Source organism: Poecilia mexicana, unplaced genomic scaffold (genome assembly GCF_051168715.1).
Source record: "Poecilia mexicana isolate PSO_F unplaced genomic scaffold, ASM5116871v1 scaffold_20, whole genome shotgun sequence".
Taxonomy (NCBI): Eukaryota; Metazoa; Chordata; class Actinopteri; order Cyprinodontiformes; family Poeciliidae; genus Poecilia; species Poecilia mexicana.
In genome coordinates this window covers 11370913-11397801 of record NW_028263389.1, presented here as the reverse complement: position 1 = coordinate 11397801, position 26889 = coordinate 11370913, and the positions used below count along the sequence as shown (strand labels likewise).

Here is a 26889-nt window from a genome sequence, read left to right as displayed (position 1 = left end):
CCCTTTTTTGTCCTTTTTCTTTTTTTACACCTCAGTAACATTAGATTTTAGAGCATGCCTGTCCACCTCCAGTCCTCCATGCCTGGTGTCCTCCCAGTTTTAGATCCGTCTTTGCTTCATCAAAGCTGATTGAAATGTTCCAACTACCTCCTCAACAAGTTCTGCGTAGGTCTGTTTATGAATCATCATTTGAGTCAGATGTGTCGAACTAGGAAAATAACTGAATCTTGCAAGATATTAACTCTTGAAGACTGACTTTGGATGCCATTGTAGTTGAGAGAAAAAAAAAATCCAACATAAAAACAAAAACGATAATTGATATCAGATGGCAAAACATTGATTGGAGTATTTCTAATTGAATTGATTATTACTGAATTGTGAACGTTTTTTCTAATGTCAAAGATGTACTTAACTCTTTGCACATCTTTGACTAAGATATCTCAGATTATACTGACTATAGTCAGTGTAGTCTATCAAAAACTTTGGGTGCCACTTCTATGTCCCCTCCCTTCAGTCGTGATAAGTTCTTTAATAAATCTTTTGCCCGAGAGCAGTTCTGGCAAATTGTGTCAGCAAAGACTAAATAGATGAGTCGTTGTAGAGCTGTCTCCGGAGAGACTGTCAAAGGTGTGCAGAGATGCAGCAAGTTGGGGGGTGGGGGGTATGTACTACTCATGTTGGCTATTTAAGTCAAATCAAGTGAGAAGAGTGACCTGCCAGTGAAGTGGCAATATGATGTATAATATTTATACCCAGCTCCAGGCACCGTGCACGAGGTGTTTTGTAAATGGAGATTGTGCAGCTGTGAAAGTTTGAGAGAGGAGAGGGGTGTTGTATGGGTGAAAGCTGCTGTTGTGTGAGATTGTGTGTTTATCTTGGTAAACCAGCCGTGGCTACACTCGCTGCTTGATACTTGGGGAATTTAAAAGTACCCTCATAAGATTGTCAGCGTGGGTTACAGGTTGTTCAGTGAATAATAGCTAGGCAGATTGAGAGGAAAAACATTAATGTTCCCCAAATGAGCTTACACATACACATGCTAATAGTGTGGTGCAAGATATGCCTGATTTTTTTGTTTTGTTTTTTCTCCTTATTTATTAACCTGAGAGGGAATATGAAGGTGTAACTCGTGTATATTCAGTTCTAAGTTTTAACCTCGGTCTATAATGTAAGCTTTAATTTGTGTGGATGGTACAGATTTTATTGATCAAGTAAAAAAAAAAAAAAAAGTGTCCTGTATCCAGTCTGTCAACAGTCCACCAAAGCCCAGAGCATTTATCCCCTGACCTAGATTTACTAAATGGCAAAGTTTTGGTGTGGCTCCATTCAGAGTCGGTGGCTTGTATCAGGCACAATAACTGTAAAACCGTTGGCTTTCATTTCAATGCTTTGGCACTGTCAGAGCGCGTTACTGAAAGGCAAGTGTAGAAAGTGATGGAGAGCTGTTTTTTTTTTTTTTTTTTTACCTCAAAATTTCAGTCATGACAGGACAGATCCACAAACCCAACACCTCACTCGAGTTTCACCCGGCAGTGTTTGGATTCGATTTCTGATTAGCCTTCCCAGGGCACAGTGGATCGGCTTCGGGGGGGTTTCAAAAACACTGAGCTTCCTGCCAGCTCAGAGGAGAGGAGAAGAGAGATCCTTTAAAGAGTTTTTAGCTCTTCTGTGCTGCAAACAAGAGCACAAGCAGCTGCTGCAAATAATTAGATTCTGAGGGGGAAAAGGCACTCGCCAAGACAAACGTTGTTCCAGTAGCAGCTTTGCCATCATTGCGATCTACTTAGGAATCTGTGACTGTGAGTGCATGTGTGTGGGTCAGTGTGCGTGTGAAGGTAATAAGTGGAGTAATTTGTTCTCCTGATAAGGACGCTGAGTGACCGAGTCCAATGGAAGGAGAAGAGTTGGAGGAGTCTGTGGCTTTAAGTGTTTCCACAAACAGAAGGCATGTGGCCTTTAAATGCCAAATGCAGTGAATCAGGATTTCCAAGATGTCAAAAACAAATATTACCGTCTAATGACTCTGAAAAAAGGTATTTGTTGTCATCATCAACTGAATTCTAACCTTTTTTTTTGTTGTTGTTTTAATTCTACATTTTACCTTCCAAAATCTACCTTTTTAGCAGCAGATTTTACACGCGGCTTCTAAAATTGCTTGGCAATACAAATTTAAAACTTTGCAGATGACTTTAGAGTGTTCAAGCAAGAAACGTTTGGAGAATTTTGGAATGGGAATAAATATACCCAGAAGTGGTCAAATACTTTACATCCATACTTTACCATTACATACATTTTATTTATTTATTTATTGATTTACATTTCCAAAAATGCAAAATCAGTGTGTGGAAACAGATTGATCCAACATAAAGAATCTTTGCTTTAAAAGCAGTCTCAAATTCATGTTCCTCTTCATCAAATGAAGGCATACCATTTAAAGGCATACCTTCTTATCCTTAAATGGAACTCATGCTATATCTTACCTTCTCAAATGTACTTAAACAAATCTAACATTTAAATTAAATGGCATTTAAATATAGCAAATTACTGATGCATTTCTTTTTAATTCACAGGAATCAACTTGATACATTTGTAAAGGAAATAAATGGATGCAGAACTAGGAAAGCATTTCATGTTCAACAGGGTTTAGAGCAAAATATATTTAGCTTATGCTAATCTACTGTACCTCAAAGCAAAACCAAATAAACAAAACCAAACACATCTTTGCTTCAAAAGATCTCAGAATGATACTCATTCCATATCTAGTAAACAAAAGAGGAAGGAGATCAGGCCACAAAGCATGTTCTCAAGAAAAGCCGCCTTTTGTAGCAGTAGAAAAGTTTGCATTGCAGATGAATTCTCGATATTCGTGAGAGTCAATTTGGGAGAATTTTGAATTGGAAATGAGCAGAACCAGAGAAAAATGTTTCATCCAGAGCGTTATCCACAACATGCATTTGATCCAAATATGTTTGCCTTTCCAGTTCTGTAAATAACCTACCTTTCATCAACGTGCTTATCTTTATTCTTAAGTGAACTCTGGCCTTTAAAGGCATGTCAGATTTTACCCTCTTAAGCTGTTACATTGACAAATATCACATTTGAATTTTGAAAAAAAGAAAAAAAAAACATTAGGCAAGATTATATTTTACAATAAAGTCTATTTTTAATGAATGTTGTAAAATATAATGGTTTGCAGATGATTTTCTGTGGTTCATAAAAGTCAGGTTCAGCTACTTTTGAAATGGAAATAAATGGATTCAGAATAAAGAATAGACCGTTTCATCCAGAGTATTTTCTGCTTTATGTATTTGGCCGAACTACACTAAATCAAATGGAGGTAATATACAGTGACAGATATACTGACATCTTGATTTAAAAACTTATTGAATCACTAACACCTCATTATGAACACTTATAGGCATTCATTCTCATCTGAAATTGAACTCCAACCTTTGACTCATGCCATATTTTAGCTTTTCTAGCTGACCGCGCTTTGATATATCTTAGATTTTGCTTGTTTTTTTTTTTTTAATGTTTTTTGAGAGGGAAAAATTTGGACAGTTCTGACATGGAAATAAATGAATCCAGAACTGGAAAAACATCTTTCATCCAGAACTTCATCTGGAACATGTTTAGATGAAAATACACTTAATCGGTTGGTGGTAAGAACATTGTGACTAACAATTTGACATCTTTGCTTTAAAGGTTCTTTCAGTAATGCACCTCTCATGATCTAATAAATTATATCATAATAGTTTTTTTAATCTATCAAGAAGGCCATAATTCTCCCATTTAATTTCTCTAATTTGTGCCTGGTAAGTGGAATGCTTTGCCGATGACTTGGTTCTTCAGTTTGGTTGCAAGAGCCTCATTTGCATCATGTTTTCAATTAAAATACATTAATTCAGTTAGTGATAATGTAGTGGGGCAAAAAAGTATTTAGTCAACCACGGATTGTGCAAGTTTTACTGTTCAGAAAGATGAGAGAGGTGTGTATTTTTCATTATAGGTACACTTCAACTATGAGAGACAAAATGAGAATCAAAATCCGGGATATCACATTGTAGGACTGGGGAACTTTTTTGATCAAATAAAATAGTTAGTTTGTGGTAATAAGCTACACCTCATAATTAGGCACGTTAGCGTTAAAAGCTAAGCTTGTGTGTGCACTCCTGCGTGCCATAATGTTAAAACATTTCCTCAACCACTCTCTCTTTCTGTCACTTATTTATCTCTTCGGCGTAATGATAGTGTTCCTCGCCTTAGCCTGATTGCATGGTAGCGGTGGCGTAGATTGCACCAACCTATCACAGCAAATGACCGGTATTTGAACAGCATGCTCCTATTCATGTGGGATCAAGAAAGACTATGTTTAGATGAGTCAGACACTTTCTCAGTTTCCTTGTTGATCTTACTGATCAAACATTGCTCGAGAGTTTGTGCCACGTAACTGCCTCCAAACTCAAATTGTCCTTGACTTTTGAGGGTGATAGCCAAGCCATGCATACGTATCTGGATGTGCGCAGACGCACAGTTGGGGTTTTGAGGTATTTGGGAGCTCACAGTAATACCCCAGTGTGTTTGTTCAGCCTGTCATTTGAGCGAAAAAGGTCAGGGCAAGCAAACACTGCATCCAGCTCATCTTTGGCGAGAATCCTACTCCTCCAGACCCTGATCCAACTCTGAGCACTTTGTTGAAGAGTTTCAACCACATATTTATAGTGGCTTAGCTTCTAGCTTCATCATAACTGTCAGTTGTACACAGAAAGAACCCCGAGCTGTCTTTGAATGAGTCAGAGACATTTTGTTTATGGGTGGACTGCTTTTTGTGATATTAGAATCAGTTAGGTTTGAGTGTAAGAGGAAGGATTTGCCTGGAGAAGGAGAAAGCCGGGTTAGGAGGGTGAAGTGGAGCAGGGACGAGATAAAGAAGAGAGCAAGAGTAGATAGAGGGAGGTGTGAAGGAGTGATAAAGAGGTGAAGAAGGATAAGGGGAGAAAAAAGGTGAGCCATGTGCCCATACCCACAGTTCCATAGATCTAAAACAAAAAAGGGTGGAAATCTTTTTTGCACACACGCATGAAGAGAGAAACTTTGAAAAAGCCATGTATACGCAGACTGTGTGTACAAGTTTGCCCCCTTGTTCTTCCACCTCCCAGAGTGCTGGACTGTCCTTGTTTCCTCATGTTTCTTGTCCAATAATTCCCTCTGTTCTGACTATCCATCATACCTCGTGATGGATAGTCACGAGGTATGCGCATTACCACAAGGTATGCTTGCGCATTACCACAAGCATAACTTGTGGTAATGCGCATGCGCACGTATATGTTACGTTTCTTATAAATCCGTCATACATGTGGAAGTTTCAGTTTGTGTGTTTTATTTCTCAGAAGTCTACGTAGCTCCGCACAGCAGCAGCAGCAGGTCTCCTTCACAGGTGGAAACCCAGCGCGAGCGTCGTAGCGCTCATGTTGCGTTTAAAGGCGGCTCGGAAAAACAGGTTACAACATGTTAACAACGGATTAAACAGTTTTAACTGCTGATAAAAGTGACAGAGGACACAAATATGGGAAGTGTGGAAGCCTCTACTGTATCAAATTGACAGGAATAACAGAGAGTTGGCCATTCTAAGGTAAAAACCCTGCGCATACAGTGTTCATGTTTTTTTTTGTTTTTTTTCATCCAGACGGCTTCCCGCGCCCCCCCTGCAATGACATGGCGCGCCCCACAGTTTGGGAACCTCTGCCGTAAGGTATGCTGGATTTATGGGTATGACGGATAGTCAGAACGCTCTCCCCAGGGAGAGGCAATCTGTTTTAGATTTGAAAGAGAAAGGAACCTGGCCTGTATCACATACAATTAAATACCCGTCAGAATCCGTCAGGGTGAGATTGGAGCAAGAAGTGCTGCTGCGGGGTTTTGTGGGGGCAGCTGGGTTGTCCCCTTTCATCCACCGCCTTTCCAGGAGAGAGATAATGGGGTGGGGATTGTAGGACGGATGAGAAAGGATGGAGTGAAGGGGCCTGGGGGGGAGTAGAAAAGAAGCGATGAATGTTTCCTCACCCCTCCATACTCCACAACCTGACTAATAGAAGCCAGCGTGTGTTTGTTTCAGCTCCCCTGCTCCCTTTCTCTTCATTCTGCCCCTGGAGCGAGCAAACACATTCAACTCAGCCAGCACTTTCACTCCTGTCCTAAGTGTGTGTACATGTACAACTGCTCAAAAGTGTGGACTTGACCATGTGCTTCGTTTAGCCTCTGGTCCTGTTTGCGCTCACTTGATCAACCAGAATTGGGCATGTGGACGTAGAGCCGCTACATTCTGAAAAGCGGCTTTGTTTACAGTGAGCAAGAGTAGCATTTCGGTACACACATTATCTTTACTTTTCTCAAGTTGCCCGTGGCAACCTAAGCCGGCATTGACCGGGGTCTCTTTAACATGCCGGGACAGTGTATTCACTACGTTTCTTTAACAATGGTTTAAATTAAAAGCATTTTTATACATAAGCTTTCGATTTGATGTTGTTTAGGTTAACCAGGCTTCCTGCCGATGCTGTTCTTTGGACTTAATGCTGTGCTGAGATGTGAAACGTATCCTGACTGGTATGGAGTTAATTGAATTACAAATTATGTTACTGCGTGCTTCAGAAAACCACACACAAAGCCAGAGGCAAAGAAAAGCTAAGCTCCTGGTGTACAAATTACAGGTTATGTGTCTGTCTGTGCTCAGGTCTGACAGATGATTCTTGCTGCCTGTCTGCTGCAGCAGACTCGCAGTTCATGATATCCAAATTTAGTCCTACATATGTGCCCCAGGGCATTGACAGCAGGGAGCAGCATTGTGGCACAGGTGCAATCAAACAAATATACATTTTTATGAGCGATATCGCATTTTCATGACACAGTCTCGGAGAAGTTTATTAATGGTGTCCGGGGTCACGCAGAGCTCGGTTCTCATGGTCCGTTTGCCTATGGTTGCTCTAGAATAAGTCCGCACATGCTCCAGATTTTAGGGGTGTTCAGTTTCATGTGCCAGAAGCAGTTCTGCACTAATCAGCAGCTTTCTGACTGAAGGTCTGTGGATGTGGAATGAGCGGTCCTGCTTAAAAAAAAATGCTTATTAAATCTAAAGTGACACATGATGCTCGTCTGCAGTAATATGCTTCATGACACAATTTTTACTACTACAACTATAATCTCCTTCTGCTTGTTGTGATAATAATGGCTTATGTTTATTAGTCTTTTATAAGCCTTAGTCAAATTTTCAAGTGATGTTTGCTTGGAATAATGTACTATGTCATTCTTATCTTTTATAGAGTTATGGTGAAAGAGCAATAAAATGACGTTAACTGATTAATTGGCAATGCTTTCTGCTCAGATAACTAGCCTCCAGTTGACTGGTAAACAGACATGCCACTCTAGTTTTTAACCATTAACTTCACTAAAGCTAACTTTAATTTCCATGCTATAAGTTTCTGCATTTTTCACTATCTGAAAAATTCTAAACAGACTCACTCCTTTTTTTATGTAAGCCAGTGCAAGTGCCGAAGCCTTCTTTCAGCCAGCTAAATAAAGATTTAAAGCATCATGTGGGGCAGCAGCGATACTCTATAATAAATGCAGCCAGTGCAAACTCTGGTTACTCTGGGGCCGTCACTAGAGTCGAATTGAGACTTTGAAGCCCAGGTAACAGTGGGACGGGAAATTCTTGATTCAAAAACTGTCAATTTTGTAAACTATAGAGTAAATATACACTGTATTTGCAATGACTAATGACGCATACCTTTGAAGTGACCGTTAAGCATGGACACAGATTTGCCAATATCGAATTTTAGTACAATTTTAGTACATACTGCTGTAAACTTCACTCTTAAAGTGATTACTTTAAATGTTGGTGGTTTGGATCGCCTGAGTTCACTATAAGGTATGTGGCTGTTTTCTTTGTCCGTTGGGTGCAAGCTCTTAAACAGTGCTGCACAGGTTAAAAGAAGTACCTATAGTCGTACAACTGACGTCAGAATGCTGTGAACTGAAAACATCCCTCAAACTTGGTGAACTGACTTGGTTTCTTTATTCTTAACAATTACCTCAGTGGAAACCCATTGAAGCAATTTGCTTTAGCTTTCTATTGTGGTGCAGAGAGTGATTTATTTGGGGTGTGTTTGATGTGTCAAACAGACAAGAAAGCCACCCATGAGTACATTCTGCTTGGTCTGTCTTCGTTTGCTCAGACTGATGGGACTTTTGAAAGAAATTGGAACTTCAACAAAGTTTATAGAGGCATACAATTAGGTTCTATGAGTTTAACCTGTGGTCTGTTTCTTCTTAACATGGTGGCTTGCTTTCAGCTTGTCATATAACTGTGGTTAATCACCTCATTAACCACAGTTGCATTTGTCCTTATTAAAGGAAGAGTTTCCCTTTTGTTGTTTCTCTTCCTTATCCCCGTTTGGTCCCCGTCTAGAATTTTAAACTTGCATTTCGTCTTATAAAATGTAACCTTTACTTTAAGAGCAAGCTGTGTTGGTATTATCCTTAACTTTTTGTAATTCCAGATGACTCTAGGATCTTTGAGCTCCATATTTTTGCAGAAAAGTAAAAGCCTCTTGTATTCATGTCATTCATTCGCATTGCTGACTTTGATTTTGACCTTAAATTTCCAGTTTTCCATCAAAGCTTTGAACGGAATGGGTGTATTTGAGTGATTCCAGCTTTACTTAATGACACCAAGCACAGTCATTCATTCTTCCCAGCATCGTCTTATTGCTTAGACAGATAGAACTAAACAAAGCTTGTGCCTGGTTCAGTTTAAACACACACCACCTACAAATCCAGAGCACACACCCACACGCAAATAAATACAACTCCTTTTCATTTCTGCAATGTTTTTTAATCATTTCCTTCTTATAGTACCTAAAACCTCTTTATGATTTCAAAACAAGCCTCCCGTTGCTGCACAAGGCATCAGCACTTTGAAGTATTTTAAACTGGGATTCATTTAATTATACATAAAGATGCAGTCACGATGTTGATGGGGAAGCCTGGCAGCTTTTGGCACTACAAAGGGTTTCTTACTGGGACTAAAAGAAACAAGAGGGCTTAGACTAATGGCTGTGAATGCCCTCGCTACAGGTTCATATTTCACTGAATTGAGGCCATTCTACTTCATTAAAGTGGCCTCCATCGTACCACAAACCCACCGCACACCAGTCAGTGGGAAGCTCCAAGATTTAAATTCTGTAGCTTTACATTGTTAGGACGTTGCCTGTCAAAGTAAAGAGTTGTGTAGCCATAAAGTTGCTGGAACAGGGGAGGAGAGGGGGGTATCTTGTACTTCGTTTGCCGACTGGAATTTTGTCATAAATCTTGAATAGGTTTTGGTCAAACAAATCAGTAGAGTTAAGAGTTTGAAAACAGCAAGGTTTGGTTTTTTTTTTTTTTTCTCCCCCGTACCTTCATGCAGCCAAATGAGTGCAGAGAGACAGAGCCTCCGTTCAGTCAGTCGTTCGTGTGGCTAACAGACAGGTCTTGGTGGGTACAATGTGCTACCCTTGGCTTGCTGGGCACAGCGGGTCCTGACACAGGCCCTCCTCAGTGTAAAATGCCCCCATGAGTCCTCATGGCGGCAGACCAGCTGAATTCCATCATATTAGAGAAATATTTGGACAAACCTCTATATTAATTTAATGCCTTATTTTTCTTCTTGGAGAAGGAGCTCTCAAGCTGGACTTAAATCTTGGATGTTTGATGCAAACATAAAAATGTTGCTCAGTTTTATTTAACCTGCAGCGTTTCTGAGGTCCATTTGTGTCTCTTTTGCCACTGCATATTGCTCTTTGCTGCTTTCCTCCACTCTGGTACGATGCGCTGAATGACCTGTATTGTTGCTGGTTCCACAGCTTATCGCTGAACAGTAGAATGTAAACTATGCCATTAGACTTGCATTCTCCTCCTTTTGACCAGTGAGTGGATGAGGTAAGCAGAGTTGACAAGAATAAGTGGAAATCTGAGATGCTTTAACTTACTTACTTTACTACTAAATAAAGTCTTCTTACTATACTTAATATAAAAGTCTCTCCCAAAAAATATGCACTTATAAAACATTAGAAGATTTCCAAAACCCCTTATTTTTGTAGAGCTTTGGCCTGATGTTTATTTTTGGAAATTTCTCTAAAGATTAAAAGTGTGGGTTTTTTTTTCAGCCTTCCTGCTTTAAATGGTTTAGAATTATTTATATTAGAAACAGTGGTGACTCCATAATGCAAGTGAGCAGTAATAATTTTTGTAGCTGTAATTATTTTAGCCTTCTTGTTGTCAGCCAAAGTTTTGCTCTCTCACAGCCTGGATGAACTGCAAACATGTCTTGACATTTTAAATGCCTTTTTCAAATAGCTGTAAATATTTATTGAATGCAACTTAAATTTTAACACTCCACTGATGCTAAAAATATCGAACTTTGAGCTTTCATGGCACAAATTTAACTTCAACACCAAAGAGTGAGGTGTTCACTTATCAGAATAAATAAAGTTTTTGAGTTTCTGATCACCTAGTTACATGCTTAAAAATTTACCAAGTCAGTAATTTCCCATTTGATTAATAGTTTCACGTCTTATTATCAACACACAGGCTGTAGAATTGAACCTGTGCTAATATTTCTTCTTTTTTTGGCAATGATTGGAATGGATAAAAAGACTTAAGCATGGGCATAAAATGCTTTAAAGTAGCCTATCAAAGGCCTTCTAACCAGTAATTTCTATAAAAGAATGTTTTGCTGTATAAGACAATCTGTTTTGAGTTTGACCTGCATCGTATTTTGAGAACTTGAACTTCTAAACCTTCAAAACTCTTCATCTGAGCCCAGTCCTGCTCTGTGGACAGATATATGATGCAACGATGGATGGACCTTTTTCATGTCAGTTGTTTTGTGCTTTTATGCTTTTATGTTTCTTCTGCTGTTTTTCAGTGACAGCTGATAAACGTACATCCTGTCACTGCTGTCTGGATAGAACCTAAGCCAGACATCACCTGTTTGTCATTTCTGGAAGGAAAATGCAGTCCAATCCCACACGGACCTTTTACAGGACGCTATACCTCTATATTGAACCCCTTCCATTCATTTTCCCCTTTTAACCCCTGTGTGTGGCTAGCCTCTGGTTGCTGAGGTTAGGTTAAACAAGCCACCATCAAAGTCGTATCACCGCTGGGGTCGGAAGAGGGTCAGGGCGCAGTGGAGTGTGTGGTTTGAGGCCCTGACTGGAGGGCACAACCAGACAAGTACGGCTGCCCAACATGGTTAAATAAGCCACAGCTTTATTATGTTCATCTATATGTGAGAAAAAGTGAAGCTGTCTGCCTGTTTGCAGCAAATTACTGAACAGAACTTCAGATTTCCCTAATAAAATTATGTGAGCGCTATTTTCTTCAAGGAAAGTAGGAAAACTCCTGCTATCATGAGGCTGAGGTGTACTAAAGCTCCGAGCGATGGCGGTCATTAATCTGAAAATTGCACATCTTTTAAGCATATGGCAGCTGTGTGCCTGACAACAAGTGGCCTTGTTGTTTCATTCCTTTGAACCCCCTAACTACTGGGGTCGTTCTGTTCGTCCTTATGTTCTAGTCATGCAGAGTACTGTACGGTCCAAATTTAAAGGGTCATTACAGCTAATCCTCCAAAACAAAGGGGAAGCAGAAACAATGTGCTCCCTAGTCCTCTGGTGCTGTCCAGAAATTAAGATTCCTCACCTGTTCAGTCCTAGATGATGTGAACTCATGACTGAGTCAAAGTGAAAATTGGGATTTTATTTTTGTTTTAGTGGTTTAGCAACAGAATGAAGCAAAAATGCAAGCTGCCTGGAGTTTGCATGTTCTCCCTGTGCATGCTTGGGTTCTCTCTGGGTTCATCCCACAGTCCAAAGACATGAATGTCAGATTGATTGGTTTCTCTAAATTCTCTTTAATTGAAAGTGTGTGCTTGCATGGTTGTTTGTCCTGTCTGTCTCTGCGTTACCCTGCGATGGACTGGCGACCTGTCCAGGGTGTACCCCGCCTCTCGCTCATTGACCGCTGGAGATGGGCACCAGCACCTCGCCTCAGTTGTGTGACATACCAACACTGAAGTTGTTGATCAATTTTTGTGACTTGTGCACTGCAGAATCAGGTGCATTTGCTACTGTTATACCATTGCAATATTTGCAATAAATTATTTAGTTGAACTGTTTGTCATTCGCCTGTTTGCCACGGCATTGTTCTTGACATGTGGTTTGTACTTCAAAATGGAATGTAAAAATAATCCTAGACTGGTTGCATATCACATTAACATAAGAGAGAGGTTCTAAGTTGAAGCCTTCACATTAGGATAGATGGCTGTGAGGCAGCCATTTAGCCTCCACATTTCCTGTATCCATACCTTGATTCGTGTGTGTGAACTTGATTGACATTTGAATCTCGGTCCTTTCAAACACTGCAGATATTGACCTCATCCACTCTACAATATTTGAATCAGACCTTTTTTGAGTGGAAAAAATGCACCATTGATGGAAATCACTGGTATGTAAAACTGAATTGGTGTTGGGTGTGAAGATTACGTTGGCAGGCCGACTGGCTTACAGCTGATTTCCAATCTTCTACGGCTTGGGCAAAATGGAGCCTTGAGTTTTCTCCAGAGATAAGTTGTGTCTTTTGTTTCTGGGAAGCTTTCCTGCATAATGTGGGAGGACTTGGACCCAAACGGCAAGGGATATTGTTTTTGTGGGAGAAAAGCCGGTGTCTGGGTATCATTTTAGTGTCTGCATATGTTTGTGGAGCAGTTTGTGTAAGGTCCTGTCCGCTCCACCACCCTGCACTTTGGGGGGGGGAGTGTTTGGCCAAATGGCGCCAATGTTTGTACAGAGCTGTCACGATAACTGGCTCGCTCAGACACAGCTCATCTGAAACAGAAATCAGAACGGTATAGCACTGTTTGAACTCTGCTTGTCACGTGTAAGATCTGACTGCAGAAGTGAAAGATAAACGCCACCATTTCAAGGTTACTGAAAATGGCTTTTCTCACTTATTTATGTTATTTTTTTTGATGACATGATAGGTCATGATTTTGGGAGGAACATCTGTTGATGCATCACTTAGCAAAGAGTGTTTTTAACCCGTCAGATCAGCCATTAATGTGCTTTACTGTCTTAGGTTGTCCTTAATTTCTATTATTGCTTCCTAGGAGCCAGACTGTTGAAATCTTTCCTGTAAATTCCAGGATTGCCAATATTTCTTCAAAAAAAAAAGAAGAAAAAAAATATATAAGAACATTTGCTTTTCACCCTTTTTCAACCCAATACCTGTTCATTTTCACTGAGACTTCTGTGTGTGGCAGCTTTTGAAGACTCCAGCTGCAGCTCACACTTTGTGATTTCCCTGAATGGGCATTGCTTCACAATCCCATCAAGGCTGCAGCATCCCTGTTGCTTCTGGAACTTTTCTGCCCCACTATTTCTTTCCACTCAGCTTTTTGTTACCAACAGTCAACTGTTTAGCAGTGATCCTTTGTAGCTTATTAGATTATCTTGTGATGCTACAATTTTCTGAGAAATTGCATTTTGGGTTTCTGCTACCTATATCCTGTCTGCCTCCTCCCTGAGCTATTATTGCCTCCTGAAGAAATGCACCGCTCCCGACCGAAAAGAACCAATCAGAGCCAGGAGGAGAAGGGTCTTAACGCTGACCCTCAACCTCATTTAAACATGCTAAACATGCTAACGGTGGAGAAACAACTTACCGTTAGAGGAAAACCGTTTATTTGCTGCCATCGGTGGCTATGCTAAAGAATTTGTCTTACACCATACTTTCGGCATGGTGATGGCTTCAACAAAAACGTTAAGAAAAATATTTTTTTATAAGTTACATACTGCAATTTTAAGTAATTGACATATTGCCTACATTTTTATCTGGAGTGTCTCTTGATATCCCATTAATGATATTTATAATTTGGATGGCGTGATTATGGAAATAAAGGTAAGGGCGGAGCCTCCCGGGGCAGACCCAGGTGTCACAGACCTTCCATTTGTTTTCAGTCTGTTAACTCAAAATGGGAAGCAGCATGGCGCCACTCAGCAGGACTTCTATCCATAAGGCATTTTTCATCAAGCATTAATGGAGTGCTCATTATCACACGGCAATGGTTCATTTCACAGCCAGATGTATTACTGTCACTGAAATCTACCTGCTAATTGGTGTAATCTTACTCTGTGTACATTTACAATAATAAGCATTAAAGTCATTTACATTTTTATAAAAAATGTTTGATTGAAATGGAAGCTTACCATCCTGATAATCTTAGCTACACATAATTGTTTATGGTCAAGCCAGAGTTTTTTTGAGAACCAAGCACCAGCATGTTTTGATGACTGAGTGGTCATCTGTGATTAGCAACAAAGCCACTGGAGTTAATGCGGTGGAACCATTTACTCCGCCTCCTGCACCAGAACTCCCTCCCCCATCCAGAAGCCTGTCATGCATGACTCACCAGGATAGATGGTGGTGGTGGTGGTTGCGGCGGTGGTTGGAGAGTTGGGAGTTGTGGAGGGGCGGTGAGTCCGACTGTTGAGTGGCAGGTGGAAAGTGGGCCCTGATTGGCTCCAATCGAAGAGCAGTTGTGGGTGTTTGAGTTTAGGCAGCCAATTGCATAGTTTCGGCACGTTTAGCTGAACAACAGCTCCGCAGTTGGGATAAAGAGTTTCCATGTGTGAGGTTGCCTAAAGAGGGAGAGAACATTCAAGTGTTTTTCTTTTTTTTAGAAAAAGAAATTGTACTCAGTCTTTGGTGGGAATTTCACCCCCAAAATGTAACTCAGGTCAATTTGTTGATGTACTTACTTGAAATGTTTAAGTATTTTTTATTTTTTTAGACCTATTATTATTTAGAGCTATTATCAAGAAATTGGTCTTTATGGCTTATCTAAAAGTATTTAAAAATGTCCACCTTTTTCTAATGACTTTAATTGAATCATGTTATGTCATTCATCCTTGTTTTAACATGTTTTTTCTTCTCTCAGTCAACTAGGCCCCTAACATCTACCAAGGTGTGAGCGAACGCCCTTGCCCGTCCTCTCCTCCCTCCCATCTCTCCAGTGATCCTCCCATCAAGTTCTCCAGCTGTCTGGTTCTGTTGGACGCCATGCTAATCCACTGGCTCTCCTGGCTGGTCCTGCTATCTGTGGACTGGACTCCAGGCAGCCAAGCCTTTACCACCACCAGGGCTCAGGGGCTCAGGGGTCGCATCCAGCGGGACCGCCGAAATATCCGGCCCAACATCATCCTCATCATGACCGATGACCAGGATGTTGAGTTGGGTAAGAAATGCTGGCAAGCTTACAGCCCTCCACCTTTATTTGCTAATATACAAAATTTATCACTGCATTTGATCTTAATTGCTTTCTTTGTTTTTCTGGCTATCTGCCTTCAGATTTATATGGTCTCCTTTTTTACATTAAATATTAAACACAGACCATAAACCAGTAGGGAATGACCATCTGGTTTTTCAGCTGCCGCATTTCAATTAGGTTTAGTCTGAGAAAACCGAGCCAGAAAGGATTACCTACACAGTACCTATAAAATATAAAAAAGTATTAATCTCTTTTGAATGATTGAGCCTTTTTATTGCTCTGACAAATCAAAAAAGCCTAGCTTTTTTTTGACCAATTTACAAGAGTCCTGTTTAATCTCAAAGTAAAATCTGATTTCAACAAAAATAAGGACAACTGATTAAAAATATAAATATTTTTTTTATGTTCCTGACTAGAAGGGGCATGAACAGCCCTTTTCATGTCCAGCCACAAAGAATACTTTTTTTTTTTTTTTTTATAGGTACTGTATTATCCTCTAAAAGTAAATTGAACTTCAAGTATAAATAAATGAGAAATAAAAGTAACCTTGCTTTGTCCTCTCAGGATCTCTGCAGGTGATGAACAAAACCAGAAAGATAATGGAAGACGGCGGCACAAGTTTTGTCAACGCCTTTGTCACCACGCCGATGTGCTGCCCGTCACGGTCGTCCATGCTGACGGGAAAGTACGTCCACAACCACAACACGTACACCAACAACGAGAACTGTTCCTCCCCGTCTTGGCAAGCGCAGCATGAGCCACGCTCCTTTGCGGTCTACCTCAACAACACAGGCTACAGGACAGGTCGGTGCACTTACCGTTCTAATCTCCCAGACTTTTGGTCGGCTCTAGGTAGCTTTAGCTGTTTTTGGAGGTGGGTTTGCTTTGAATGTTATAGGCCTGAATTAGTGGTGTTTTAACTGCTAATTAAAACACTACTCTTCCTCCCTCTTCCTCCTCACACACCGACATATCTCCAATTACAGTGTGTCTGGCAATTCGAAGACAACAGATGGGAAGCTGCAGCAGCCAATACAGTCTCTTTTACCGTTAATGTCATTGTTGACATTGAGGAAATACTATAAAAAATATTAGTTGCAAACTCTCACAGTTCTGCACCTGTGCAGTTGACAGTAGTCTGATTTTTTTTTTTATTTTTTTTTATTTTTTTTTTTTTTATACTTGCATAGTAAATTTCTGCTGCATGTGCCTTGGCTGCAGATGACATAAAATAACAGTACAAGCTAGGTTTGGTCTTTGAATCCAATTATTCGAAAAGACCTTGAATGGGATTTGATACTTTGGATCGGATCAGGATCAGGACCAGGCAAAGAGACGAACCTCATGTCAGGCATCCGCAGACGGAGACTTAGAAAGCCCATAAAGAACTACAAAGGAGCTGGAAGCATGAACTCATCGTTAAACACTGTATTTAAAGCAACTCTCTTCTCTGTGCTCCACCGTCTCTGCAGCCTTTTTCGGCAAATACCTCAACGAGTACAATGGCAGCTACATTCCGCCTGGGTGGCGTGAATGGGTCGGATTGATCAAAAATTCCCGCTTCTATAATTACACTGTCTGTCGGAACGGATTCAAGGAGAAACACGGCGCTGACTATGCCAAGGTATGTGTTCTCATTATCTCACACCAATTTCTTTTCACTTTATGGCTTAAAATAAAGGCTTTGCTTGGCAAATGTTAGGTTGCACTCTCTTATAAACGCAGAGAAGCCCTCCAACTAATATTGTGTCATTTTTCAGACTGAAGGGAATTCTGTATTGTGAATTATAGGGACTGAGCTGGGGTGTCTCCTTTTTTTGTGGTACGCCTTTAGATGCACCTACCCTTAACAGCTAGACGGTGTAAAATAGGTGCAGCTTTATGGGAAGACAAAGTTGCTTGCAATAAATGCCTCTTTGGTTAGTGGTTGTTTCATCTGTTTTTGTCTGCCTCCTTTTCTGTTTTTCCTGTGTCAAGCTGTGCAGTTTTGCAAAATGACTTTGCAGGAAAATACCACTGTAAAATGGGAAGGGAAATTTCAACTCAACAGTGTCGGGTTCACAAGATGAACTGTGGTTGCACTGCAAACAGTCTCCTGCAATAATCCCCCCGCCCTCCCTCAAATGTTTTAGGAGCTTTTCAGTTTGTTTTCACAGAGCCATGCCAGTATCTCCTCGGGTTGTACAGTTATGGATAAACAAAAAAAAAAAAAAAAGATGAGCAAGTAAGTGTTTGAGCTGCCGTTCCTCTGCCAACTTTGGACTGAGGTGTAAAGCAGAGACCGATGTGTTTACACGACATTTACATGGTGATCAAATCGTGGTTTAGAACCAAACAGACTCTTCATATTTGTAATTTACTGCTCACACCCACCGCCTGGCAACGCTGCTCTTTCCGGAGCGCCGAGGGAGTCCGCATGGGATGGCTTGGCTGCAGTGCGACTTGCTGCGTGTTCACCCTGAGCGGTTTAAAACCTCTTCATCTCTAGGCCTCTTTTTGAGAAATATGGTTGAAAATACATGCCCAAAATGAATTGAATGTATCTCAAGAACTACAGAGTTTATTTTAATTGTTTTGGTATCAAAATAAAGGCAAGACTCTAGAGAATATGTTACAGCTCTAAAACCCACCCTGCCTGTTACTGAGGAAAGTGAATTAATATGATACACAGCAGAAATTAAGCAAAATATCTATTTCCGCCTAAAAAAAACCAGTTCAATATATGAAGATTCCTTTCAAAGCATGTTTACTACATGTTTTGGATGTAGTAAACAACAGTACACAATCTGACCTTTTACTGTGCCAAGTTTCATGGAAAGAAAGTGAATCACATGAGTTTTAGAGAGGTACTACTTGATAAAAATCTAGGCGGACCTTCCAAATTAGCCATTTTGGCACAATTTGAACTTTCTCAGTTTTTTTTCTGTAGGTTCTGTTTCAATTATTTATTCTTATAGAATAAATGATTACTTGTCATAGATAAGTAATTACATCTAATAACAATTGTTTTTGGGGGTTCCTTTGAAAAAAAATTTCCTCCTGGAGTCTCTAGTCTGCGCTCTGCGCTCTGCGCGTAAAACCATGCAGTTCTCAATACAGATATTCAAACTTACGCGGGGCGGTTTCTCGGGATCCCATTGGCCAATTTTGATGATTGACACGTCTTTCGAACCGTCAGAGCCAATAGAATCCGAGGGCGTTGACATTAATACGGAAGCTAAAGCCATTCACCAATTAGAGGACGGGAAACGCATGTGACGTGCATTGACGGAGTTCGCCTCTACATTTTTATATGGAAGCCCAGGAGGCGGAAGAGGCTCTGGGCAGAGCCGAAAACAGTATGAGATGGACTTAGGGAAAATGGATTATCGAACCAAGTGGAAATATTTAGTCTAATAAGGATTATGACCACGAAACAGCAAAGGTAGGACTGAATTTATGTTTTTCGCTTCGTGAAATTAGCGATTTCTTTTTTTCTTCTTCAGCTGCTGGTTCAGTGAGTTTTGCACGTAGCGTGGTGATTCTGGTATTGTTGGAAACGGCAGAGCTTCGGCTTTACTCTGGTTGATAGTTTGTGGGCTTTGGGAATAGTCGCTCTTTCACTGTTGCATTTTTTACCGCGTATGCCTCGTTAGCCTCGTTAGCATCTAATTACGTTTCGTTTTATCAAGCTACTTCGTGTTCAGGCTGGGTGTTGTTGATGTAGAAAATATTGTTTGTATCATTTAGAAGAGCTTTTTCCCGATCTGTGGATATGCAATATGCCTATATTGATAAATGTATAGCATGTTTTTTCAATCGATCTTGTTGCGGCAAGCGCAGAGGACCCAAATTTGGGTCCTCTCGCGACAAACAGGTTAAATCAGTTAGACCCCATCTGAGTTTCTGTCTGTAGGGAAAGGAGTTCATTCAAGTTGACGCCGCTCTGGTGGGAATGTTTTCTTTGTCCGTGTTGCCCGTGGACTTCTTTTACTCAGATTCCATGATACTAGAACAACAGCCATGAAAAAAAAAACACAAAAAAAAACGGGGAAGTCTTCCAATCCAGATGTGGCACACTGATGTCATGAAAGCTTGCACAAGTCTCGCTCCGTACCCTTCCTGCGCAAATCTTTTAAATTCGATGCAGTAACGCCGTCCTGTATCGACAGTCTTTTCTTACAAAGGAGTTATGCTAACAAATTCTTACTATTTCACTGCCAGCTCCAAATGTGAAGAGGGATAATCGCCACTCATGTGACTATTTTATTGCTCTTGGCCAGGCATTCCCCATGACACTTTCACTTCCTGTTGACCTGCCAGAGCCCTTTAGCACCAGGGGCTCAGATTTTAGTTGCTGGCAGCGCTGCAGGGCACGGCAGTGCTTTTGCCATGTGCACGTAATCCTCATCCTCTACGGGCATGTGTACCTGCCAGGCTTTTAAAACTGGACTGACTATAAAATAAAACCGTAATAATAAAGAGAAGACGAATCAGCCAAACCCACTTCTGACATTTCTGGGAAATTTCTCTTAGTGTTTGTTCTTAGCCGTGCAGTCCGTTCCATGTGTTTGGTGTCGGGCAACAACAGCAGCAGCAGCAGCAGCAGCATGACAAGACTACAGACAGGATTGTTAGTTGGCTATTGGAAACTCTGCTAATCCTATTTTTATTTTAGCTGAGGGTGTTGCTGACAGCGAAGGTAAAAATAAGACCGGACTCCACCCTGACTGGAATAAAGGTTTCAGTAAAATGGCACGGCTTTGACATGCTTGCTGTGACTATTTCGCATTGTGAAGAGGGCGTGAGCTCTTCACAGTTAGTTTCACTCTTTTAGCTGGGCTCCATCTTTACAATTACCAATTTCTGGAAAAAAAAAAAATCTCAATTTCGGGAAGGAAATCATTTCGTCTCCTTCAGCACATCTCATTGGAAATGCAGTCTGGAAAATAACAGAAAATCTATCTGTCCATCCATCCGTCCTTGCCTGTAATTTTTGCAGAGACGATATAAAAAGTTTGACTGCTGTAGTAATATTTCCCAGAATTCATTGTATTTGCAAAAGCATTCGATTTTGACATGAAAAAATATACCGAAAGCCCGATTAAGGGTTATTTATTTTAGATTTCCGTCTTGGATTTTGTGCTCCAATAATCATAATCATTTAGGAGCGGGAAGACGTACACTGGGCAGGCCAGAAACGACCCAAGTGGCAGAAGCAGAATGAAAAGTCCAGAGTGGAGTACAGGGTGGGGGCTGTCATAACAGCATACCATTTGAAAGCACCAAGCTTCGCTCACCATCAAGTGGTGTCACATTTGATAGTGCAGAGATTCACTGATGAGGCAGCAGCCAATATACAGTGTACACATGCTCGCACAGACTCCAGCTCACACACCCACTCATTTACACACACACAGGCAAGCTGCCAGCTGTTGACTCGACAGATTGCTGCTGTACTGCACTCAATGGCCCCACTTCATATCCCTACTGGCTCCTCTTAATTTATTTGAAAATGACTGGACCAGGAAAAGCAACATGTCATAGTGATTGGACTGCAAATGAGATTTATAAAAGCTCGTGCTGTTTAGGATTTTTGCTTCAATCCCCCCATTTGTTTTCTAAATGATGCCTTTCTAGCCCGCTTGCGCCCAGTAGCTTGACTCATTTCGCTCCTCTTTTTTGAAGGATTATTTCACAGATCTGATCACCAACGACAGCATCAGCTTCTTCCGAATGTCCAAGAAGATATACCCTCACCGTCCTGTGATGATGGTCATCAGCCACGCCGCCCCTCATGGACCAGAAGACTCGGCCCCTCAGTATGCCGAGCACTTCCCCAATGCTTCACAGCACATGTAAGTACGACTGGCTCTCAAATCGACTTTTCCCAAATCGAATGGCTTTGAGGAACGCTGCTTATCATTTCACTATGCAGTGATTTGCCACCTTTAGTACTTATTGTTGCATTTTCTTGTTCAGTACTCAAGTTCGAAATGAACCATACTTCTTTTCATCAGATAGCCGTGTTCGCTTTATTGCCAATTTCCAGGTTCAACTTCTTCTTCAGAACAGTGCTGCCTACACGAAAGAACTCGCTCTCATTGCCCCCAGTGGACAACTGCAGTACAACATGCACATACATAATATTAAACAGAAATTTAAAGCCAGTCAGAAAACATGAACACATAACACAAAATAACTCAAAGACAAGATAAGATGAGAACATATTCTAACGCCTGTCATACTACTCTAGTTCTGATCCCTATTGAAGCCAAAGCCCTCCACAAGACGACAACGCAGGGTATAAAGAAACTGCTGCTTTTGTCAAAGTATAAAATCTCCAAGGCAACCTCGGATGTTATTAGTACACCCTTTGATAAATTCAAGCTCTTTAAGCCCTTGCCCACACAAACAGACAATCTGCAAAACAATCTAATGCCTTGGCACCTTTTGTCTGCTGGCAAGAAAAACAAAAAAAAACTTTCCAAAGCGGAGGTTTCTTTTTTTAAGAATACTGTTGGCAACAAAGAACTTTGCAAACGGAGATTTTGAGAAATGACACCATGGCCTATATTCACACTATTAGTAACTCTGCATGAAATCACAATATTGGTTAGTCATTTTTACCATTTTTGCTTTGCTATGTCTGTCACACTTTCTCCTGAACATGGCGCTATTAAACTTTCAACATAAGCAAAAAAAGTTAATGACATAAAAGAAAATAATTAACAGTATCTGGGAAACACAGGAATTGTAACTGTTTTAAAGGGATTTTTAAAAGGTATCTGCCTTCAGGCTCCACTGTTCTGTCCTTTTCGCAATTCAATATTTCTTCAGTTTGATCCCCTGACACTTAAAACTAATATCACAGCTGAAGCCAAAATTACGGTGGTATGAACATTGCTGGGTTTTTTTTGTTTTTTTTTATCTTATGCATTTAGATGTTTCTTTCCAAGAAAAAAAAAAACATAGATAAAAAAAAAGCTATCATTATGTGGGTGGTAAGAATTTTATAGCGGTGTTTCCTCAGACATTAGACAGGATTCCATGGGGTTTGACCCAACATGCTTCGCTAATTGGATCTCAGCGTTTTCTCTTTAACACTTGGTGGGCTTTTTCTGTTTTTTTTTTTTTTTTTATAAAATGAGGTGTGTCAAACATGATGACACTATAAAGGTTCTCAATCTACCGGGGATGACAGGTTTCTTTGAAGCTCCAACAAGTGAAGATGGGGAAGGCATGAGCTCGAAATGATTTATCATTTGAGAACACCGGGGGAGGGGGGGGCATACCAGCGGAGCGGATCATATCACAATTTATCATAACGCCGTGCTTGTACCAAGCGAGCAGCTCGTCCCATTCTGTCCCAGTGGCCCTGTGGCCTACTTTGTCATGGTGGGCCCTCTGAATTTCCAGCAGAATACTACCACTTCCTTTCCTTTGTGCTCTGTGTGACTTGCTCTCACTTTCTGTCTTCCCACATTACTCACATTTGCTTGTCTCGCCACCGATGTATATCTCTTTCCGTCGCTCTATTTACCTCTCCCTCCATATTTCCATCCTCTGTTATCTCGTTGTCTCCTCCCCCCTCCCTCCCAGCTTCCTGTTCACTTTTATCCCTAAAGAACTTCCTGACCTTGTCCATATCAATCAGTTGTCTCTCCCCGTGGCTCCTGGGATGCGAGGAATGCATTGTGTGCTTTGGAACACCCTTTGTGACAATATTAATTTATTTTTAGCTGGTGCCTCCATGCGACGGGGGTGGAGCTCGGCGAGGGGGCCACGGGTGACTGAAAGGGTTGTCCCAGTGATTGTGTGTAGGTGTTGTGTATGTGGTGTGGTTACTATGGAGACCACAGGTGGTTTGCATGGGTGGGTGTGTGTTTGTTCATTTATTTGCTTTCGTCAGATGAGGCAAATCATTTTTTCCACTCTTGGAAATTCTCTTGAACAAAAAGACAAATTTTTGACACCGTTCCAGTTCGGTTCATCTGCAAGGCAGCATGCCCTCCATCAGTGCAGAGGTATTTAATGTTTGCAGCGCATGCATGATTCAGCCAGCGTGTTTTCTCTTCTCGCAGGGTTGGGAACAGACTGCGTGGCAATGAAGGAGGAGCTGCCTCGTAAATCAAACGAGCGTCTGTACTTCTGACAGGTGCAATAGCAGTGGAGGGTTCCGTGTTAATGTTATTAACATTCCTCACTTAAGGTGTTTTCACCTAGCTCTTTAGATGTAGCCAAGTTGAGACCCATTTAAGTGCTAGTCATGTAATGCGGTTGCTGAATTGCATGTCTTGTGATAGCAGGGAGGGAGGGACAGTAATTCTAATCGCATATGAACAAATTGCCTCACTGAGAAGCCACCGACCTTCATGTGTGTTTGATTTAAAACACAACTAAAGCTGTAAGGCCTTACAAAAGCATTTGTACCTCTTTATCAAATTCTGTTGCATTATGACTTTAGTGTATTGACAAATTATATCATTTGCGTGATTGACAAATAATATATTGGTTTCAAAATGTTCTCTTTGCATAACCAACTCTTAAAAACAGATGCTTTTTCCATTCCTTCTTTTTGGAAAAATGGATCAAACGCACTCAGATTTGGAATGAAATTAGGTGTAACCGTTGATTTTCAAATCTTGCCGTAGACTCTCACTTGGTTTTTGAATCTCGACTTTGACTAGACTATGCGAAGACATGTCGATGCTTAAATATGAAATATTCCATTGTAGTTCTAACTGTCAGGGATTTCCTGCCGGAAGGGTGACTTGGACCACATTCACAAGCCTTCTGAGGTCTCCATTCATCTTCCTACCAGATCCTGTCCAGCTGTCCTAGCACTGTTGAAGAACGCCATCGCATAAATTTGCCACCGCCATGTTTCTCTTTGGTCATGGTGTGTTCACAGTGATGTGACTTCTGAAGGTCATTTGTTTGGGCATTGATTTTATATAGAGATACAATGGCAAAGTGATGTTGCACTACCCCGATTAATATTTTAAAAGAAATTTGGATGCCATTTTCCTTCCATTACAAAGTTATGCAGAAGTTTGTGCCACCTAAACGCCTAATATAAACCTCTGCAGGTTTTCAGGTTTTTGATTGTAACGTATCAAAACGTGAAAAATCCAAAAGGGTGTGAATACTTTTGCAAGCCGCTGTACGCATGTCCTTTGGTGGCAGGTGTGACCTCTCCTACAGACCAACTTCATCCCACTGACCTCTGCATTCCTGTTCCCTGGTGCTCAGGGCCCCATACCTTGGTGGCCGATTGCCCAGAGACAAGCCTCTTTGTGGGGCTTATTATACTGCCTGCTAAGTGGGTGAAGAGTTCACCCTTCTTACAAAGCAGGCCTAAGGAGAAGGGGACAGAAGGCAGCTCAGTCAGTGAAAGCATAGGGGTTCTCATAGCAGAGCTTTATTAAGTATCAGAGTTTTGATATTCAGAACTATTTTGGAGAGGAGATTACATTTTGACACGAGGAGTTAATTCAACATTGCTGATTGTTTTCTAGAGCTTTTTATGCAGCTGTCTGCGTGTCCTGTTCTAGATACCTTGCAGGCGCAGTGCTGCACTGTATCCTCCATCCCTCTTCTTAATTTTCTACTCAATCCCACAAACAGATTTGCAGCTTTTCTGCAATAAATATGAGTTATTCTCCCTCTTTTCACTCTGTTTATCCCATCCCGTTACTCTCTGCCCCTTCAAATGACCGTGACTTATTGAGTTCTCGCTCCAGAACTTGTTGCAAACTTGACTTTGGGGCCTATTATTTTCATAAGCATGTGCCAGCCCTCAAATGACCCATCTGTGCCAAAAGCGCAGTCAAGCAAGGAGACTCTCGTCTCTGTGCGAGAGGAGAGATGTTCGGAGAGGGGTGTGGAAAAACGGCGAAGGCGCTGGCTTGCAGAAGTGCGAAGACATTTCTGTCAACAAACGGCGTGGCAACCGATGCGTGTCAAACACAGTGGACGACTGTGGCACCTGTTGCTGAACAGGAGTTTGTAAAAAGTAGCAGACAGGTGTTTTTTGGCATTGCTAAATGTTCTCTTGCAACTCGCAAGTTGCTCAGGCAGGTATTCATATTTCAATGCGAGGTGATAGTTGGGGGAATTTTACGTAGAATTTTTTTTTTTTAGCACGTTCTTCTTCTGTGTGTCCTTGAAGTACCCCGAGCTATAACTACGCCCCAAACATGGACAAGCATTGGATCATGCAGTACACTGGCCCCATGAAGCCAATCCACATGGAGTTCACCAACTTCCTGCATCGGAAAAGGCTGCAGACCCTTCTGTCTGTCGACGAGTCCGTGCAGAAGGTGAGTGTGATCCTTAAAATGTTTTTGCAAAGCGAACAGTGCTTTCTCTTACCGTGCTGTACTTGCAGGTTTATGACATGCTGGAGGAAACTGGCGAGCTAGACAACACCTATATCATCTATACAGCAGACCACGGCTACCACATTGGTCAGTTTGGGTTAGTCAAGGGAAAGTCTATGCCGTATGATTTTGACATCCGGGTGCCGTTCTTCCTGAGGGGACCAAATGTGGATCCAGGGGCAGTGTGAGTACCGATCGGCCCGCGTTATTTCTATTTTGCTCTACTTTTGGTTTGGAAATTGTTGCTTTAATGTTGGGGCCTCTGTGTACGTGCGCTTCTTCAGAAACCCCCATTTGGTGCTGAACATCGACCTAGCTCCCACAATTCTCCACATCGCCGGACTCGACACCCCACCAGATATGGATGGAAAGTCCATCCTTAAGTTGCTGGAACAGGAGCGGACTGGCAACAGGTCTGTACAGCTAAAGTCGTGCCTTAATAACAGCTTTGAACAATAACTGTACAGTTTGCGTGATCCATGCAGCCATGCTCTTCATCGGTCATTACCAACAAGATGTAAATTTCCACAACACGAGTGATTACATTAACTCCAGCTAAGAACACAGCCAGTAATTTGGAGGATTTTTTTTTTTTTCTCTTTTTGGCTGTGGGATTTTGGCTGCAAGTCGCTGTGGTCTCACTTTATTAAGGTTTCTTCAGAATTTGTTTGCAAGCTCAATCATGTGTTTCTCCACAAAAACCACTGTACTAACAGCGCACAGTGAGAGTGCAAAATATCTGTCTGCTACAAAGCATCTATTGTTGACATGAATCCACTAAAATGCTTCCAGAGACTCAGAAAAACTGAAGAGCCAAAGACCGTTAACCCCCAAAAGACTGTTGTGATCAGCTTCCATAATCTTGGCGAGCTTCGTCTGAAGGCTGCCGCAGATAAAAATGTTTCCAAAAGGCAGTCCATAAACTTTGTCCGGTTTTGTTTTCACAGATTCAAACCCAACCGGAAACCCAAAGTCTGGAGAGATACATTCCTGGTGGAGCGAGGGTAAGCTGGGGTCCACACCACAGGCACATCATATGTCACATAAAACTAACAGCGTGTTTAAATAAAAGGGCTCAATGGATGTTCCCTGTTCATGCGATACGTCTGCCTCGTTCTGCTACTTATCTCTCAGCCATTTCCTGACCGCAATCTGTTT

General features: G+C 41.3%; 1 protein-coding gene across 2 annotated transcripts in view; it reads left to right on the top strand.

The window, feature by feature from the left end:
• sulf1 (sulfatase 1) overlaps positions 1-26889 on the top strand; it is an 82136-nt gene that overhangs the window by 39161 nt on the left and 16086 nt on the right. For both annotated transcript variants that reach the window (XM_014992712.2, XM_088001477.1), the window contains 8 exons: positions 15038-15334; positions 15932-16171; positions 16840-16991; positions 21035-21204; positions 25521-25671; positions 25740-25915; positions 26016-26144; positions 26679-26735. In XM_014992712.2, the coding sequence (XP_014848198.2) occupies positions 15160-15334; positions 15932-16171; positions 16840-16991; positions 21035-21204; positions 25521-25671; positions 25740-25915; positions 26016-26144; positions 26679-26735 (1250 nt within the window). In that variant the 5' untranslated portion in view covers positions 15038-15159. The remainder of the gene's footprint in view (positions 1-15037; positions 15335-15931; positions 16172-16839; positions 16992-21034; positions 21205-25520; positions 25672-25739; positions 25916-26015; positions 26145-26678; positions 26736-26889) is intronic.